This window comes from Arvicola amphibius, chromosome 5 (genome assembly GCF_903992535.2).
Source record: "Arvicola amphibius chromosome 5, mArvAmp1.2, whole genome shotgun sequence".
Classification (NCBI taxonomy): domain Eukaryota; kingdom Metazoa; phylum Chordata; class Mammalia; order Rodentia; family Cricetidae; genus Arvicola; species Arvicola amphibius.
Window position 1 is genome coordinate 110025375 of NC_052051.1, and position 19544 is coordinate 110044918.

At 39.3% G+C, this 19544-nt stretch overlaps 1 protein-coding gene across 1 annotated transcript in view; it reads left to right on the forward strand.

Annotated features, from left to right (window-relative positions):
* The first annotated feature begins 654 nt into the window (after positions 1 to 654).
* Wdr36 (WD repeat domain 36) overlaps positions 655 to 19544 on the forward strand; it is a 34288-nt gene continuing 15398 nt past the window's right edge. The window contains exons 1-15 of the mRNA XM_038330768.1: positions 655 to 934; positions 2901 to 2928; positions 4208 to 4308; positions 5258 to 5375; positions 7237 to 7369; positions 9219 to 9273; positions 10459 to 10591; positions 10796 to 10971; positions 11228 to 11348; positions 11862 to 11927; positions 13136 to 13222; positions 14460 to 14605; positions 17644 to 17758; positions 18459 to 18624; positions 18828 to 18936. Coding sequence (XP_038186696.1) covers positions 686 to 934; positions 2901 to 2928; positions 4208 to 4308; positions 5258 to 5375; positions 7237 to 7369; positions 9219 to 9273; positions 10459 to 10591; positions 10796 to 10971; positions 11228 to 11348; positions 11862 to 11927; positions 13136 to 13222; positions 14460 to 14605; positions 17644 to 17758; positions 18459 to 18624; positions 18828 to 18936 — 1803 coding nt within the window. The 5' untranslated portion in view covers positions 655 to 685. The remainder of the gene's footprint in view (positions 935 to 2900; positions 2929 to 4207; positions 4309 to 5257; positions 5376 to 7236; positions 7370 to 9218; positions 9274 to 10458; positions 10592 to 10795; positions 10972 to 11227; positions 11349 to 11861; positions 11928 to 13135; positions 13223 to 14459; positions 14606 to 17643; positions 17759 to 18458; positions 18625 to 18827; positions 18937 to 19544) is intronic.

Consider the following 19544-nt stretch of genomic DNA (forward strand, 5'->3'; position numbering starts at 1 on the left):
AAGCTGGTGTAGAATCCACTATGTAGCCCGGTTGGCCTCCATAAATCATCCTCCCTCCTTCTACCTGCTACTGCTGAGGTTACAGGCATGTGTCACAACTGTTAAATCATACAAGTGTACATATGTCAGTGTGTGTGCTCAACCCATAAAGAATTTTAAAAACAAACACGATTTACTATCAATTAAAATTAACTTCAATTGTTTGTGTGTTTGTTTATAGAGAGGGTCTATCTATGAAGCCCTGGCAGTCCTGGAACTCTCTATGTAGATCAGGCTGGCCTCCACCTCAGAAATCTGCCTGCCTCTGCCTCCCTGAGTGCTGGGATTAACGGCTTTATCTACTACGCCCGGCTTTAATTTCAACATCTTAACAAATATCCCGTGGTCTCTAGTTTTTGCACTTTTTATAATCCCAGTTTTAGCCTTTCCCATTTGTCATTAAAGTCCTCCCCAAGCTATTGGGTATTTTACTTCAGTGACCCTCCAGAGTGAGTCCCCGCTTCCAACAGGAACCGAACGCCACGGAGATACCAGCCAGGAAAAAAAAAAAAAGCGACTCGCGGAACCCAAGTTGCACCTGGCCTGCAGGCTCCGGGGGGAGCTGCTTTTGTGTTACACCGAAGCCGGGCCGTGCAAGCGCAATTGGCGCCGGATCCCGGAAGCACTCCTCACGCACTGCTCCAGCATGGGATCCTCCATGAGGCAAGCCGCAGCGCCTGGTGAGCACTTTCCACCCGGCCACGAGCCGAGCGGAACCCCGGCTGAGGCGGAGATGGAGAGCGAGGTGGAAGGCCGCACGGCCAGCGCGCTGTTCGCAGGGTTCCGGGCCTTGGGACTGTTCAGCAACGATGTTCCACACGTGGTGCGGTACAGTGCGCTCAAGCGCCGCTTCTATGTGACGACTTGCGTGGGCAAGAGCTTCCACACGTATGACGTGAGTGATTTCCTCCACCCGCTTCCCAGGAACCAGAACTATCCCCGGTGTAGTCCCGTTTTCGCCTCCCACCCTCCTAGGGTTTCCCTTTTTGCCGCCCTGTCTGACGTCACCCCTCCCTGTTGCGCTGTCCTCCTGGCTTCCCTGTGCCCTTGCTATCTGTTCACCTGGGGGCGAGTTTCGGAGTAATCTTCTGGCCCAGGGGAAAAGCTCCTGGTGAACGTCTCAGTTGTTTGGCAGTATATTTATTTACATACTTCCTCCTAAGGATGTAAACAAGGCGAGGCCCTATCCCTCATTGTAATTTTTGTCCACAAGAAGATTTCTTGGACGTTTTATTGCATAATTGGCCACCAACGTTTGGCTGGAAATTCAGGCTAAAACAGTGGAAGAAATAGAGACGGTGAGATGAAGATTTAGGGAACTCTTCACAATAGGTCCAATTTCCCTAGGTTTTTGAGCATCACAGCCCAAGTCTTCAGTGAAACTGCAGACCCTCAAGGCTGCTCTCATTATCCGGCAGCATCCTTGAGTCAACTAGGAAGCAGGTCCTAGGAAAATTATTTTCCAAGGCCCCTCCTCTTAGAGATGGTGTTTAACTTTCAATAGCTTATCCGTCATTACAATCGTTTTCTATTATTTTATGCAAAAGAGTGTAAATTCTTAATCCGGACAGCTGGAGGCTGGGAGGCAGATGAACTGATGCCCGAGCAGGCGCCGCTGAAGGAAGAGCTCTTAGGTTCTGACGGCCTGGTTTAGTAATGTGGAGTGGTTATAAGGAGGTTATTCACCCTGAAGAAGCTTGTTGCTTCCTCCTTGCTTGCCTACCCGGGGCTTTGCTGAAGTTTCCTGGCTGAGGTGTAACTTTTCTGTTTCTCAGTTCTTGAAAGCGCCCTCGGTCAGGTGCACTCTTGGTACTCTGTTACCTGTAAACACACCTGTCCCTACACTCTGCTGGCAAACAAACGCTGTGCTTAGAAAAGGGACACACTGAGAATTTTTATAAACATTTCTCCTTTTGCTTTGTGTATTGAGGTTTACTGCTGAAAAACCAAATCAGTGAAGGTCTCATTTTGTCCTGATGTGTGGGGCATGATCTGTTTGACAGCTCTGTGATGCTCATGCCAACTGGTTCCTTGTCTGAAACTGGAAATGACTTGGGAGTAAAAAAGATGAACATTTTGTGTTCAAGTCACTGAAGTGCCAAGACGTTCATAATCGAATTTGTTCTACCGTTTGGCTCTCCTGCAGCATTTATCATGCCTTCAGACTTTCTACAGATTAGTTTATAGTACAAGAAAATTAGATTTTTGGATAGACCGTATTTTGGATAGCTAATATTTGTTGGATATTTACTGTGTGATTGCTCAATTCTGTTTTACAGATGCTTACCCAAAACCTCACTGAATGATTCTATAATGTGTGTTATAATCCTCTCCCTTTTCTTTTCCTGGAAGGGTCAAATTTGAGGTACACAGTAGCTAAGTAAAATCCCTGATGTCACACAGCTGGATTGCTACCCGCACACTAAGATCAGGGAGCTCCAGTGTGCAAGCTAGTCGTGTGAGTTAGGAGTGGTTCCATATTTTATGACATGAAAATTATGTAAAAATTAGAATTTAGTATCATATGTGAAGGTTTACTGGAGTTTACTCATGCACATTTATTATGTGTTTTGCTTTCAGGCCACAATCAAAATTTGTGTGACCCACAAAGCCTAAAATATTTACTCTTGGCCATTTATAGAGGCTGTGTGTCTGTCACTTAACTCATCACTCCTGGTAAAAACAGGTGACAGTACAGGCATTGCTCACAGTACAGGTTAAGATCAGTGAATATCTTTCTTTGCAAGGACAGCATAGCATATTAATTTAGGAGGTAATAACTTAATTTTGGGGTCTTGGGTATTGTAATTGTTTTTATTATTGAAAATGTGTTTAATTCTTTTTGGTTTTTTTAAAAACAGGTTCAGAAACTTAGACTGGTTGCCGTAAGTAAGTATACGTCTACATTTGTTTATGCTTGCTGTCTTTAGTTCTCATTTTGTCACAATAAATGTAATAGGCAGGATAGGGTCGTGTTTTATCGTTAGTTGTGTCCTGTAGCTGTAGTTTATCAGAACTTCATTTTAATGATCAACGTTAATTTCTTTTTTAATGGCTGATTCGTCTGTGCTGGCAATCAAACCCTTGCCTTGCGCATGCTAAACAGATAGTACAGCAAAGTTCATCTCGACCACCACTTGGGCCAAAGGACCAAGGCAGAGTAGAGTAGTGTTGTTAGATCCTGGTGGGGACTGAAGCCCTGGAGGAGAAAGGAATTGAGTTATGGAAGGACCAGTTGTTGTTCTTATTCCTTATAGATAGATGATAGATAGATAGATAGATAGATAGATAGATAGATAGATAGATAGATAGATAGATAAGAGTCAATTTAGTTTGTTGTTTTCAGTGAGAAGTATATTTTCTTTCTGAAGGCTGTTTAACGGACTAAGGTCTTGGCAGCTGAGAGAGACTCGTTTTACCTTCAAATACAATCTTTGTTAGATGGAAGACTTAAGGAATTCATTGTTTATGTCTGATAGACCCTGTGTGTTTTGTTTTAAGTAAATAAGCAAAAGAGAGTAAACTTGAGTAAGAAGGTGAATTGGTAGTCGTATAGAATTGCTGTTGTGGAACCTAAATCCCCAAATGGAACACACAGGATTAGAAATACCTAAGGCCGTCCTCTGTCTACCGAACTCTGTAACCCTAAGAGAAAAACGAGAAAGAGTAGGCAGTGCCGTCATGTAAGTGAAAGAGGACTTAGGAAATTTTATCATGTGCGAATGCCTAGGGGTAATGGGCATATTCACTTTGCAAAAGTCTAAGTAGAAACCATAGTGTATGTAATTATTTTAGTGGTTAACATATAGAATACTGTATAGAGTTTTTCAGGATTAGCTCAAATTACTTTTAAATTTTTCTTGGAATTAGTAATAAACTTTATATTGTTTAACATGTTTACAGTGATAGCTACTTACTTGTCCATCTGCCAGAATTTTAAGTTTAGATTTTTTTCCAAATTTTTAAAAAGATTTTTCTTTCTTTAGAATTCTATTATGTCTGCTTGCCATACATATTTATGATATTGAAGTCAAAATTATATACCTTGATACTCATTTTTATTTAAATGTATATATGTTTGAATTACTGTTATGAAAATATTTTATGTATATTTAAGATTTCCCGTCATCTCAGACTCTTAACAACTCTCATTTCTTTGTTTTCCTAGGTAACTCTGTTCCACAGGATATCTGTTGCATGGCAGCTGATGAGAGGCTAGTCTTTGCTGCGTATGGGAATGTCTTCTCTGCGTTTGCCCGAAATAAAGAGGTTTGTTTTGGTTTTTATTTGTTTGTTTTTTGAGACAGGGTCTCTCTACATAGTGTCTCTGACTGTCCTGGAAGTCACTGTAAAGACCAGGCTGGACTCACAGAGGTCCATCCACCTGCCTCTGCCTCCTATGCTGAGGTTAAGGGCATGCACCATCACCACCCACCTTGAGGTTTAAATTATGAAATACTTTAATTTGCTTTATTGTTATTTTTATGTCCATTTCTAAAAAAGAGAAGATGGGTTGTGTGTGTGTGTGTGTGTGTGTGTACGTGTGCACATGCACGTGCATGCATCATGTATGTGTGCACTTTAATGAAAGAAGTATTCACTGTATGTTTGGGGTTAGGGAATAAATTAGAGATAGGGAGACACTGGATCTATCAGCTATTGGGAAACTGACTACCTGCTGGGCCAAGGGACCAAACGAAGAGTAGAATTAGTGGATCCTCGTGGGGACTGAAGCCCTGGAGGAGAAAGTAATTTAGTTACAGAAGGACTAGCTACTGTAAAGGGTTTCTTAGTCAAACCAGAAAGATATAAGGAAGAAATAGTCATGACCATTTTCCCCATCTCATCCGCATCACTCTGGTGGAATCTGGAGGCCAGGCTTCTGTAGCGTACATTTTTCTAGGATGCACAGTGTTGCTCTAGCTTTGCAATGGGGGCCTGTGTGTGTGCGCATGCCACTTGCTGAACTGCAGCAGAGGATGAGCTCTCTGGCTCTCATTTCTGATGTCTTTCTACTCCATACTTCACTTCCTTATTATTGAATTGGCTGAGTAAGCAGCTGAACAGGCCTGGTTCCTTATTATTCCATCGTTTAATCTCAGATGGTCAAAAGCTGGACTACATTTCTTAACATCATCATTTTCATTGTTAACATGCTTTCTGGGAAATACATGATGGGCTGAGTAACATGAATTTCTTTTAAACTTTGATATTATAGATAGTACATACTTTTAAGGGCCATAAAGCAGAAATCCATCTTTTGCAACCCTTTGGCGATCACGTTATTTCAGTGGATACTGACAGCATTCTTATTATTTGGCACATATATTCAGAAGGTAAGACTATTTCTCTACATTGGGATATTATATATATTTTTGTATGTAGTTAAAAGTCTTTGCAAAATGTAAGTTCTGTACCAGAGTTTTCACATGTATACGTAAAAGGGTCCTAGGTGAGCATTTTACTTAGACTCTGCACTACTTTCAGTGTGTTAAGTGTGCTCATCTCAGCTAATACATTCTCCATTGAAGTTCTCCACAGTTGTGTCTGGTGTGGTTTTCTCTGTGAAATGAATTTGGATACACATTCACACTTGAGTCATTCTTGGGTAATAGCTTCAATTTTAAGTAAAGGACATTAGTGTTGCAAACTTGAAGATCCTGTAGCCTGAAAGAAAATATTCTTCCATTTTCAAAGGATATGAGTCAGTGTTGTTTTGCAATAGCGCTGTGTTTAAGAGCTTGTGAAATTTCCAAAGGCGAGGAGTTTAGCACTAGGTTATCCCTAGCTTTCCTTTCAGGGTTGGTGTGGGTCCATCTTGAATTGGATCTTTTGAGTTACCTGTTTGCATTTTTAGTTACTGTTACCTCCTGGAGATCTATTGAACAGTGAGTGTGTTTGTTTGTAAGTAATGTTTAAATATTGCCTTGTGGGAAGTATCCTAGTTCCTCATTGAAACTAAGAACCTTTTGTTTTATTTTTACTCGTGTAAGGGAAAGTACCTCCTATGAAGACAGGTGTCATAAGGTCTAGGTGCGGCTGCTTCTTGATGCCGTTCCCAGATGTTGTGCTGCTGCCACAGCAGCACAGTGAGATGGGTTCTTTCTGGAGCTGTTTATAGTGACTTTAAGTGATAACTTAAACTGATAGCTAAAGGCAAGGCCATCTTAAAGTAGTGCTCTGGTGCTTGCACACTTTTCCCTTTGCCCTGCTCCGTTGTGCCTTTGGGGTGGGACACATTGAGACAGGGTATTTCTTCATGTAGCCTTGACTGTTCTGCAACTAGCTCTGTAGACTATCTGTAGGCTATAAGCTGGCCTTGAAGGCACAGAGATCCGCCTGTCTCTGCCTCCTGAATGCTGGGATTAAAGGTGTGTGCCACCACCTATTGTATCTTCTTTGATACTGAATTTTTAGCAAATTATTGAAACACTGTTAATCACAAACTGAAATAAAAACCAAAATAAAGAGTAATTTTAAGTGTAGTAAATATACAGTTTCTAAGAGCTTTTTGATCATGCAGCAAGTGACTCTTGGCTGTGCCACTCCCCTGCTCCACAGGACTGTCACTTGCCTTCCTCTCTGCTGCAAGCTCTGGTGAGGAAATGTGTAATCATTACTGTGGTTGGTTTTGATGAAGTTTTCCTCTTTACATTTTATTTCAATGACTCACAGAGTTTTGTAAGTCTCGTGTTTTATTTAAAGTATTCTTTCCTGCTTTATTGAATTATAAAATCCTAGGATTTTATGATCCGGAGGATAATTTTTAAGCCTTTCTGTAAACTGATTTGGCAGTATAATTTTGAATAGTAGTATTTACACTATTATTTTTGGTAGTCTAAATGACATTTACAAGTTGCTGTATTACATTTTATTTCTTAAGAAAGGTTTATTGAATAAAGGGTAGATAAGATGGTTCAACAGATAAAGGCATTTGCCAGTCCTGCATGGTGGAATGAGAGAACCAACTCTCGTGGACTATCTTCTGACTTCACACTGTGCACATGTGTGTCCATCACATATGCAAAATAAAGTAAATGTTTTAAAATTAATGTTTATAGATTAATGTGTAAGTCTTTGGTTTAGCTATATTAAGTCTCTGGTGTGTTATATTTACCTTTATGTAGTAAATGTGAGCATATGAAAATGTAAAAAATTTTATAAACGATAATTATGTAATAATTTTTACTTTTGTAGAAGAATACCTTCAGTTGAGTTTTGATAAATCAGTTTTCCAAATTTCTACGATTTTGCATCCAAGCACCTACTTGAATAAAGTCCTACTGGGCAGTGAACAGGGAAGCCTGCAGTTATGGAATGTAAAATCCAAGTAAGCACTTAATTTTAAATGCCTCAGGTAATTCTTTATTTCCTGCTTCCCCAAGGATTATGAAGTCTCTCCATTTGCTTTTCCCTTACATTACCTGAAATATTGCCCCGACAACACATGTGAAAGCTGGCATATTGTCATGACGAGCAGTGTCGTAAGTTCCCATTGAACAGTGTTTGCTAATAGCTCAGTAATGGAGAAGAATCCATATAGTTAGGATGAGGGATTCTGTAAAGTTTGGGTAGTGACTAATAAAAATGCTTTTTAAACAGAAATAACTTTAATCACTATCAGTCCACTTACTGTCTACTGTTGGGAGAGATGGAAGACTGCCAAAATGGTTTAATTATATATTTACCTGGTTATTTGAACACTTATCCAAAAACAAAGGAAGACAGCTTAACCTTTTTTATATAGTATTTTAAAAAGCAAACAAGGGGCTGGAAAGATGGCTCAGTAGTTAAGAACATTTTCTGCTCTTGCAGAGGACCTGGGTTTGGTTCCCAGCACCCACATCAGGTGGCTCACAACTGCCTGTAACTACAATTCCAGGGGATGAGATGCCCTCTTCCTCAGGTACCAAGCATGCATGTGCTGTGCATACGTACATGTGGGCACTCAGATAGACACACAACATTTGAGTCCTCCTCCCCTGTTGTCCTTTCTGAAGCGCTTATAAGTTTACAAGGGAAAGGTTTGATATTAATCCTGTTTCTTAGTTTTCAATCAGTATTCAGTTCAGCTTAACACCTTTGACTGCCTATTCTGTGCTGGGTTCAGGGGTGTTGACCAAGGTCTGTTTCTATCCGTAAAGTTATTTTATGTTATTTGCTGTACTTTATCCATTGCATAGTTATGAGTACTTAAACTATGCCCATTTGCACAATTGAATTTAAGACTTAATACTTTGGTGATTGTTTTGTTTTTGATACCTTTGTTTCATTGATTGTTTGATTCTGAAACCCAGGGCAGCGTCAGAATTGTTCTATATAATTCATGTAATATGCAAATATTACTTCCATCAGTAGTGATGTTTCTAGAAATAATTAAATTGTAATAAAAAATGAAATCTACCTATTTTTTTGTTATTGGACTCTAAAGTAGGTTTTTCTCATAGTGTTATTTTTGTTAAGAACTCTCAAGCAGTTAGCAGCTTGAGGTCTAAAATCCATGTGGACTCTGTTACTTACTATTATGTTGCCTTAGCTTAATTATTTCACTTCTGTTTTGTTTTCTGGAAAATGAGGAATACTGATAATGTTTATTTTATGTGATTACATTTTAAATATTAAGTAAATAGATATATGTTCTGAGAACAGTGAGTGCTGAAGCCAGAATTTAAATAAACAGCACCTGGGCGCCAGAGGAATGGCCCAGGGGTTGAGAGTATTGGATGCTTTTCCAGAGGACCTGGGTTCAATTCCCAGCACCCACATGGCAGTTGACAGCAGTCTGTAACTCCAGTTCCAGAGGATCCAATGCCTTCTTCTGGACTCTGAGGGCACTGCAAACATGTACACAGCTATAATATGCTGGCAGAAACACCTATAGACATAAAAGAAAGATAAATAAATCCTTTAGAAAGAGTGTAGTATCCCTTGACATAAAAATAGAAAGCACCTGTTGCTTTTTTTTTTTTTTGGTTTTTCAAGACAGGGTTTCTCTGTGGCTTTGGAGCCTGTCCTGGAACTAGCTCTTGTAGACCAGGCTGGTCTCGAACTCACAGAGATCCGCCTGCCTCTGCCTCCCGAGTGCTGGGATTAAAGGCGTGTGCCACCACCGCCCGGCTTTGCTTTTCTTAAATATATAGTTGTTTTGAAAAATAAGTTTTATCTCTTCCTTCTTGTAGTAAACTTCTGTACACATTCTCTGGGTGGAAAGTTGGAGTGACAGCCCTTCAGCAGGTTAGTATTTTTATTTTTATTAAAGAAGAAACAGCCTAGGCTAGTAGGAGCTGCACTTTCCTAGAGTGACTGTATTTTTAGACGTTTATAAAAATTCATACCTTAGTCTCTCTTTAAACTGTTACTCGGAGTTTCGGAAACTTTAAGTAAAACTGACTTTGCTATGGAATTTCATGTAGTTGTATGTACTTGAATTTCCTGGTGATTTCACTTACGAGTGCGTTGTTTAGTGTCTTGCGTAACAGAAATGACATAACTCTGGAGGAAAGGAGACTATAGAGCATGTGGAGAGATTCGTCAGCACTGTACTTGGTATTTATTAGATGGTAGAATTTTACATAAACAATTGCTTTTGTTTTCAGGCTTTGGCAGCCAAGCTTGTGCATGGGAGTACATCTGCAGAATATCTGGCTTATCTACTTGCTGGTGTAGCCTTATTTTTCTTAAATATGCACTGCCCACATTTTATTTGTGTTCCACCATTGACTTTGTTCTGTGTTTGATTGTATGCCCTGAAGACTCCAATTCTCAGATGTATCTGGAGGACAGGGATCCTGTTTGTTTTCTTTTCCTTAGCTTCTAGAGTCTGGCATGTAGTCGGCACTTAACAGCCTGCTGATGAAATGTATAGCCTGACTCATTCCATAATGATATTGGATATGCATCTGTGTTAAAACAGGAACTTGTAAGGGAAGCTTTCTCTATTAGCCTATAAAACATTATACTTAATGACTGTTAATGCTGGAATAGACTGTAACACGTTAGAGTGCTTCCTGGGTTTTTCCTATTTTCTTTTAATAAACATTTATTTCCTGTTTAAGGAGGTCGCTTAAGTTCCCATGCTTAAGACAAGCCTTTGTCATAAGATTTGACCTTTCTCTCCCATTTCTTCTTCTCAGAAATCATAGGAATTCACATAGAGTCTCCTTTTCTGTATGACTGTTTTCTTACCAAGTCAGCATTGATTGAAGGGTTGGAAGGACACTGACTAGCAGAATTGAAGCTGGGAAGTAATTTGGAAGACACATTGTTAAACGCTTGAATGTTAATAACTGATAGTGCCAAAATTAGTGGGGTTTTTTTTCCTTTTAGAGATTACTTCATTTTTGATAGCACAGAATAGTGTATATCAGCAAGAAGTTCTATTGTTTAAGAAAATAAAAGGCTGAGTCTTTTAATTTTCAGGCACCGGCTGTGGATGTTGTTGCCATTGGTCTTGCGTCTGGTCAGGTTGTCATTCACAACATTAAGTTTGATGAGACGGTAATGAAGTTCCGTCAGGACTGGGGGCCCATTACCTCCATCTCATTTCGCACAGGTAACTTAACACTTAAAATTTGTCACTAGAAAGGTAAGGGTACTTTTTAGAACATGTTTTCTTGTAGTTTAACCTCATAGGAATTAATATAATACTAAGGTAGAAGAAAGCATAGAAATGTGGGGAGGTTAATTAAATTTATACATTGAGAGAATTATTGTCTTGTGGGGGATGTTTTTGTTAATGTGTTTATTTTATTAACAGATGGTCATCCAGTAATGGCAGCTGGAAGCCCTTGTGGCCATATTGGACTCTGGGATCTGGAAGACAAGAAATTAATCAACCAAATGAGAAATGCACACTCCACAGCAATTGCTGGGCTGACATTTCTCCACAGAGAGCCGCTGCTCGTGACAAATGGCGCTGACAATGCTCTTAGGGTATTATTGTTGTCCTCTTCTAAGCACAGTGACTTGGGGCTTAGTGTATCAGGCTTAAGCTTATGACTGAAGAGTGGGGTGAGATTGGTATAGACGAAACAGAACAGAGCAGGGTGCGTGACTGTGGCCAAGAGGGTAAGAACTGCAGCTACTTTTCCTGAAGTTCCTCAGTGGCAGTGCGGCACTGCCCAGTGTTGGTAACTGTGACTCGCAGATGGTAATGGTTGAAGCAGCTTAAAATTATATTTCTTTGCAGATATGGATATTTGATGGCCCTACAGGCGAAGGACGACTGCTGAGATTCAGAATGGGACATAGTGCTTCTCTCACCAAGATCAGATATTATGGACAAAATGGACAGCAGATTTTAAGTGCAAGTGAGCTTCTGCTTTTTAGTATTATTTTGAGAAAAACACTAAGAAGTAGAAACTCAGTAGACAGTTGGTTTGGTATTTACAAACCTTCAATTGAAATAGCGCTTTGAAGTGTTCCAAGCTGTAGCTTTGCGTAGACCCTAGCTCACCGTCATCTGTGATTGGCATGTGTTTCTGCTCTAGTTGGAGGGTGAACCTGGGAGAGCAGGGCTGACTAAAGTTCCATACAGTACTCAACCTTATTCTGAGCAGTAGGCAGTTTATAATCTGAGGGTTAAGAATCACACGAGCAAAGTATTTGGTCACAAGGATAGACACACATACAAAAAACATAACAGCTAAAGCAAACTCACTCCTGTCTACTACACCTGGGAGGAGCATGAGACACACTCCAAGAACAATTCTGTGTTTTGAAGTAGCTGAGGTCACCGGACTCAGAATTCTCACATAACTCCTCCATTGTTGGATTGTCCTACCAGACATGTTCTGACGGGACTTTTCTGTTCATATCAATAGGTCAAGATGGAACTCTACAGTCGTTTTCTACAGTTCATGAAAAATTCAACAAGAGCTTGGGGCATGGTAAGTCATTTGCAAGATAGAAAACAAGCTGCTTGTCACGTACACACACTCAAAAGAATGAGAAAAGGAAAAGAAAAGAACCAGTTTAAGATTCTGTGAGAGACCTGAAGAAGTTTCAGCGCTTCATTTCTTTTCTTTCTTTTTTAAACCAAAGTACAAAAGCAAGGTTTGTTATTACAATTGCAGGCTGGCCTGGACCTCTTCAGCGCAATAGCAAGAGGAGGTATCCCACCTTTCTAGAGAGCATTATTTAAAGACAGAAATCAGGAAAGTGACATTAGCAGGGTTTGGGGTGACTGGTTCAGTCCTGATTGGCTCGTGCCTGAGGCCTTTTCACAGATTCTTATCTTAGAGCCTGACCCTTACCTGCTGCTTGTCAGGTCACTTCGTTTCTTGTCTGGTTAGCACTTTGCTCTTTGAGTCGTGTACAGAGGAGGCATTGTTGGAACCAATGCCCTTGTATCTGCGTGTATTCATATCCACATTGCTAAAGTAGCTTCTCCTGAAGTGAAACTGGGGAGAGGTGATCCCTTCTCAGCTCTTCTCACCTAGCATGGGTGATTCTCAGGACAGGTTTTTGGTGAGCAACCAAACTGACAAGGCTCACAGTGAGTCCATCCATGCTGTAGAGTTCATGTTCATTGCCATTGTTCTTGGTTTCTCAGTCCTCCTCCACCGTCAGCCACATTTAGAGAGTCCGGTTTGGTCCCCTGCTCCATCAGTCCCATTCCAACTGGACTTAGTGGTCTCCCGTTAGTTCTGTCCCACCGTCTCAATGGGTGAACGCACCCCTCACGGTCCTGACTTCCTTGCTCATGATCTCCCTCCTTTTGCTCCTCATCAGGACCTTGGGAGCTCAGTCCAGTGCTCCTATGTGGGGCTCTGTCATTTTCTGGCCTGAAGGCACACACACAGACAGAATATTGTATACATAATAAGTAAATAAATATTTGGTTCTTTTGATTCATTTGACTCTATGACTATATTATTCTCAAAATATAATAGTGTTCATTTTTCTATTATTTCATACAACTTATTTTCGTGATTTAACTGACTCCAGACATTATTTAATAGTAGTGGTAATAACATCTTTGCTTCTACCTTAATTAGGAATATTTTGTTTTATATATTTTTTATAACAGTGAAAAACTTCCTTACCATACTTGTTCATTAAGGAACTTTTCTATTATCCCTTTCATCCAACCCAGGATTAATAAATAAAAAGATAGTTAAACGTAAAGGACTTCAGAATACCATGTCAGTAAGGCTTCCACCTATCATAAAGTTTGCTGCTGGTGAGTAATTTATACTTTTTAATGTCTCCTTTTCTTTGTGTTTATATCCTCTATTTTAATAAGTGTTTCTGTATACTAAGTGTCCAGAAGCTGACCTCAAGTGGGTGCTGATCTTGTGAACACTGAAAAGGTTACCTTTAACAGGAACTTGTTTTGTATTAATCCCCTTTTCTTGTAACAGCCATTAGTAACATTTGGTTTTATAGTTTCCTTTACTGTATCATATGCTTGCTAATGACCGCTCATTGAGACAGCAGCACATGAGGGGACTCTGGAATATTGTGTCTTTAGGACAGGGCTTCTTTGTAAGGAGGCACACAGATCATTGAAAACTACCAAGAAATAGCTAAGTAGACTTGTCAATTTTAAGTTTATTTCCAGATTACAGTAACAACCGATCACCCATCGAGTGTTTCGACCACTTTCCTGTCTGTCTGTCTTTGTAAACATACATCTCACAACCCTTTAGTGGCTCTTGGGTAGAATATTAACTTCAAAACATGACTTTCAAAAGTCTTTGTTTTGACTGGTAGTTTTTCTTCTCCCCCCTCTTCCAAGAAAATATGTTACCTACTTGCTTTCCTCAATTTTTCATACTTGTTTTTAGTGTTTAAAATTTTTAATTCACTTTTTAATGTGTGTAGGTGTTTTACTTGGATCTATATGTGTGTACCATGTATGTGCCTGGTGCCCATAGAGACCAGAAAAAGGTCTTGGATTCCCTAGAACTGGAGTTAGAGATGTTTGTGAACCACCATGTGGGTGCTAGAAATTGAATCTGGGTCCTCTGGAAGGGCAGCCAGTGCTCTTAACCTTCCTCATTACTCTAACCCCTTCTTAGTTCCTCTTGGGCCCCCTATCTATAGGGCTCCACCACCATCACTACTACTGCCTGCTAATTTCCACTAAAATCTCAGTAAGCTCTTCTTGAGTCCTCTTAAAAAACATTAGCACTCCATCATACTTTATTCTTATAATTTTTTCTCAGCAGAATCTATGACAAGATGTATTAGCTTCATTTCGCCATTTTATGTTGCATGTGTCAAATATAAAATATATGCTTTTTTATCTGTTCATAATCCATTAGATTGCAAAGTTGGTTATTATTAGAGATAACCTGCTTGTTGTACTGTTGTGTCCTTGATACCATCTGTGCATGTGGACTATAAGATGCCTAGCTCATAGGTGAATGATTGGGAAGACAAGCATTTTGACTGATGATTTTACTGTGTTTAAGAGGAAGCTCGTCAAAGTGACTGGGATGGTATCATTGCTTGCCACCAAGGTAAGCTATCCTGCTCAACCTGGAATTATCAAAGATCTACAATAGGTGCTTATTTTCTCAAGCCAAAAGAATTAAAGACAGATGACGTCATTGCAACAGTAAGTGGCCTTGTTTATTATGGTATTTAAAAAATACCCTTAGGTAATTTTGTTTCAAGTTTACTAATAACTACTAATGGAAAAAAAAAAACAGTTTAACATTTTAGAGATAATGCCTTAATGGTATCAAGGTTTTTAATTTGTTGAGTTTTTTGATCTGTGATTGGATGTAAAGTACTATTACCCTGTGGTTCTGATCTGTGATGATTGGATGTGAAGTACTATTACCCTGTTGTTTTGATCTGTGATTGAATGTGAAGTACTGTCACCCTATGGTTCTGATCTGTGATTGGATGCGAAGTACTATCACCCTGTGGTTTTGATTTGTGTTTCCTGCAGGGCTTGTGGTGTTGAGCATATTTTCATGTGATCTTGCTATTTGTATGTGTTTATTCTTTTTTGAAATTTTTGTTTGTTTTTGTTTTTCGAGACAGGGTTTCTCGCTGTGTAGCTCTATTTGTCCTGGAACTTGTTCTGTAGACCAGGCTGGTTCGAACTCACAAAGATCTCCCTGCCTCTTCCTCTGATTGCTGGGATTAAAGGTGTGCACCACAACCTGGCTGTATATGTGTCTATTTTTAACAACTACTGTCCTGTCTTACGTTTGTTTCTGTAGGAAGGTTTGAGGACAGGAAGTGAGATTCTTCCAAGTGTAGTCTTGTCAAAAGACTAGTTTGGCTCTTTGGTCCAATGAACCATAAACATTAACGACTATTAGGATTTTTTTTGTTGTTGTTGTTTGTTTTTTGAGACAGAGTTTCACTGTAGTTTTAAAGCCTGTCCTGCAGCTAGCTTTTGTAGTCCAGGCTGGCCTAGAACTCACAGAGATCCATCTGCCTCTGCCTCCCGAGTGCTGGGATTAAAAGAGTGTGCCACCAAAGCCCGGCCTGTTAGGATTTTTTTTTAATTTATTTATTATGTATACAACATTCCTTCCATGTATGCTTGCATGCCAGAAGAGGGCACCAGATCTCATTATAGATGGCAGTGAGCCTCCATGTGGTTGCTGGGAATTGAACTCAGGACCTCTGGAAGAACAATCAGTGCTCTTAACCTCTGAGCCATCTCTCCAGCCCCCAGGATTTTTTTTTAAAAAAAAAGTTTTTGCTACTATAAGTGGGATTGCTTTTAAATTGTACCAGTTACTATTGAATTAAGATATAATTTATATTTGCATATTCATCTTGTGTCTTCTGACCTTGATGAACTTGTTTATTCTATGATTTTTAGTAGATATCTCTGCTTTTGAAAATGCTTATTATCAAAGTATAATTCAGTGTTTCACCCTATTTTGTGCAAATTGCTTTACAAATATATATGCAGCATTTTCTTTTATGAAAAGCAGATCTTAAGCATTTTTATGGATTTCTAAACCTCAGAAATATTAAGCTTCTTTAGAAAGTCTACATAATTTTGAATAAGTTACCATAAAGTAGTAAAGATGATTATAGGTAATTTTTTTCCTTTTTTTATTTTATAACAACCCTTTCTCATTTTTACATACCCATCCCAGTTCCTACTCCCTTCCCTTCCTCATGCTCCCCCCACTTTCCCCCTTACCCTACTCCCCATCCACTCCTCAGAGAAGGTAAGGCTCCCCATGGGGAGTCAACAAAGTCATCGGTTTGAGGCCCTCCCCACTATGTCTAGGCTGTGCAAGGTATCCTTCCAAGAGAATGGACTTCAAAAAGCCAATTCAAGCACTAGTGCTGGTCCCACTGCCAGTAGCCCCACAAACTACCCCACCACACCACTGTCCCCACTGGTTTGGTCCTGTGCAGGTTCCCTGACTGTCAGTTTGGAGTTAGTGAGCGCCCACTAGTTCAGGTCAGGTGTTTTACATTTAATTCTTCATTCCAGCCTCTCTGAGTAGCATGCACTATTTCATTTATCCTCACAACAATCTCTTGCTACAGTCTGTTGGGAGCCGGTACGGTAACTGTAACACTGAGGCTTAACGTGTAAGTTCTGTAAAGATAGTAAGTGGTTGGGCTGGGACGTAAGCCTTTTGAAATGTACAGTTGTAGTTTACAGTTTACAATGATCACACAGTATTTAATGTGTGTGTGTGTCTGTGGTGGGCGAGCAGATATATCATGAAATCTTAAGTGGTGCTGAATCATTTGTCTGACAACTCAGCTACCTGGAAGAAAGCCAGTAACCAGTACAGAGTAAGCAGGGGCAGCTGTTAGAAAGTCTCTCTGCAGTTGTCACTCAGAGGTAGCCTTCGGGCTTTAGTTTTGCTTTGCTTATTCTGTCTTAGACAATATATTTGAATGAGTTTATTAGAAAAGGAAATTTCTAACAGTGACAAATTCTATTAAATAAATGCAGGGGACTACAGGGACCTTAATTACTTGTAAGTAATGCCTTAGTTCCTGAGGATACACTCTATAATACGACATAAATACTCAAAACTAGGTAAGATGAAGTTCCATTTTGAAAGACAGAATGTTTTTAGAAATAATGTTTTGCTTCTTTTTTTGTAAGCTCTGTTGTTTAGAGAAATACAGATTCACTCAACATCTTCCACAGTGCTACAGAAGTACATACAGCTTGCGTAATGCTGTGCAGATTTTATGTTGCCAGCACAGTAGACGTCAATGAAATATTTTCTACTTAAGACTTAAAAGCCATCCATTTGTTTGTGTGTGTGTGTTTTGGGTGAATAAGGTGTAATTTACGCATTGGCATTCAGTGATTTTTTTTTTTTTTTTGCCATGACTCCAGACGAGATAATCTTGTATTTTTTTATGTAGAAAAAAGGCAGTTGTATTTAAGTATTAAGATTCATTTATTTTATATAAACTGCATATAAATCAGTGTTTTCTATTCAGTGTTATGTATATTAATATGCCATGATTAAAATATTTTTGGTTTTTAATAGGTATTGTTTTCAGTTTTTCATCAACTCTTAACTACAAAAAATTCTAAGTTTATAAATTTCAGTTAACTAGTTATATTTTGTTTCCTTAGATAATTTCTTCATGCTTATTTAAGACAGAAATATAATTGTCTCTTTTTTCTTTTGCCTAAAGGCGGTAGATATAACTTCCTGTGGAAACTTTGCAATAATTGGCCTCTCCTCGGGAGCTGTAGATGTGTATAACATGCAGTCTGGTATACATCGAGGAAGTTTTGGAGATGATAAAGGTATTGGGTTTTTTTTCCTGCTTTTTAAAATAATGTTTAGCCGGGCGGTGGTGGTGCACACCTTTAATCCCAGCACTCGAGAGGCAGAGGCAGGCGGATCTCTGTGAGTTTGAGGCCAGCCTGGTCTACAAGAGCGAGTTCTGGGACAGGCACCAAAGCTACAGAGAAACCTTGTCTCAAAAAATAAAATAAAATAATGTTTAGATGGGTTTCTACAACTCCACGTTGCAGATATGGTTATATACAATATAAACACCATATCGAAGCCAGGTGGTGGTGGTGCATACCTTTAATCCCAGCACTTGGGAGGCAGAGGCAGTCAGATCTCTCTGAGTTCCAGGACAACCAGGGCTACACAGAAGCCTTGTCTCCAAAACAAAACCAAAAATCCCATCATATTAAGATATCCAAAGGGAAGAAAGCTATGAATCCATTGGGGGAAAGTAGATACGTATTATTTTTCTTCTTTGATTTAGATAAAATTTTGACTGTTTTATTAAATTATCTTTCATGGAAACAGCTGTTTTTGCCTAGTCTAATAATTAAGAGTTTTTCTCCCTACTTTGTAATTCAGTTTAATTTCAAGAGTGTAGATTTTATTAATGAAACTTCCGGTATTTGGATAAAAGAGTCACTCTTAGTGTATTGTTCCTAGACTGCCAGTCCTGACTGTCTTTTCTCTCTCGGCTGTGTTTGAAAGCTCACACAGGCTCTGTTAGAGGTGTTGCAGTGGACGGATTGAACCAGCTGACGGTCACAGCTGGTAGTGAACGACTTCTCAAATTCTGGAACTTTAAAAGCAAGGCTTTAATCCATTCTCTGAGCCTTGAGTCACCTCCAGACATGCTGCTGCTCCACAGGGACAGGTAATCTTCCCTTGTAATAGCAGGGGTGCTTTTCATGTTTCTAGTGAACACTCATAAGTAAAGCAGATAGTGGCAAGAAATCAAGAACACTTTAGTAAATAATTCCATATAGTTTAATATCCTCAAAGATATATTTTAATTAACAAAATTCAGGTTCAGATGTTTTTCTTTGTTTATTAAAACTTGTGCATTTGTCTTCCCAGTGGCATTCTGGGGCTTGCCTTGGATGACTTCTCCATTATTGTCCTAGACATAGAAACAAGGAAGATTGTCAGAAAGTTCTCCGGACACCAAGGCCAAATAAATGACATGGTAAGAATGAAAGAACTTATAAAGTAACCGCACTCATCTCTCCTCTGTTTAGGGTGAAGATGTTGAAGTAACCAAATCTGTTGTTGTTAGTTCCTCATTCTCATCCTGAGGTTTCCAGAGTGACAGTCTCCAGGCTAGCTTCTAAGGAGATTTAAAGAAAACTTTGGGAAATAGTTTATTATTTTGCGAGGAATTGATGCTGTCAATGAAGTATAAATTTTCCAGAGTTTATTTTTGCCTTTAAGTCAGATATACTTTGTAGAGTGAATGTTCCATTGAGTGTAAGTTTATCAGTTTTCATTTGGTTTTAAAATAAGCTAAGGGAATTTATTTCTTTTTTCTATCTGGAATGAATTTATGGTAGTCTGGAACAACAGATTTGTTCTGATAGGGTTACTTTAGAATTTTTTATCTTTTTTTTAAATTAAATTTTTCTGTTTATTGCTGTGGGATAAGCCTTTTGTACACTGTGAATATATGTACATTTGGTAAAAACTGCGTTGGCCTATAGCTAAGCAGGAAAGCCAAACTGAATACAGGAAGAAAGAAGGGCAGAGTCGAGGGAGATGCCAGTGAGCTACCCAGGAAGCAAGATGTGATAACCACTC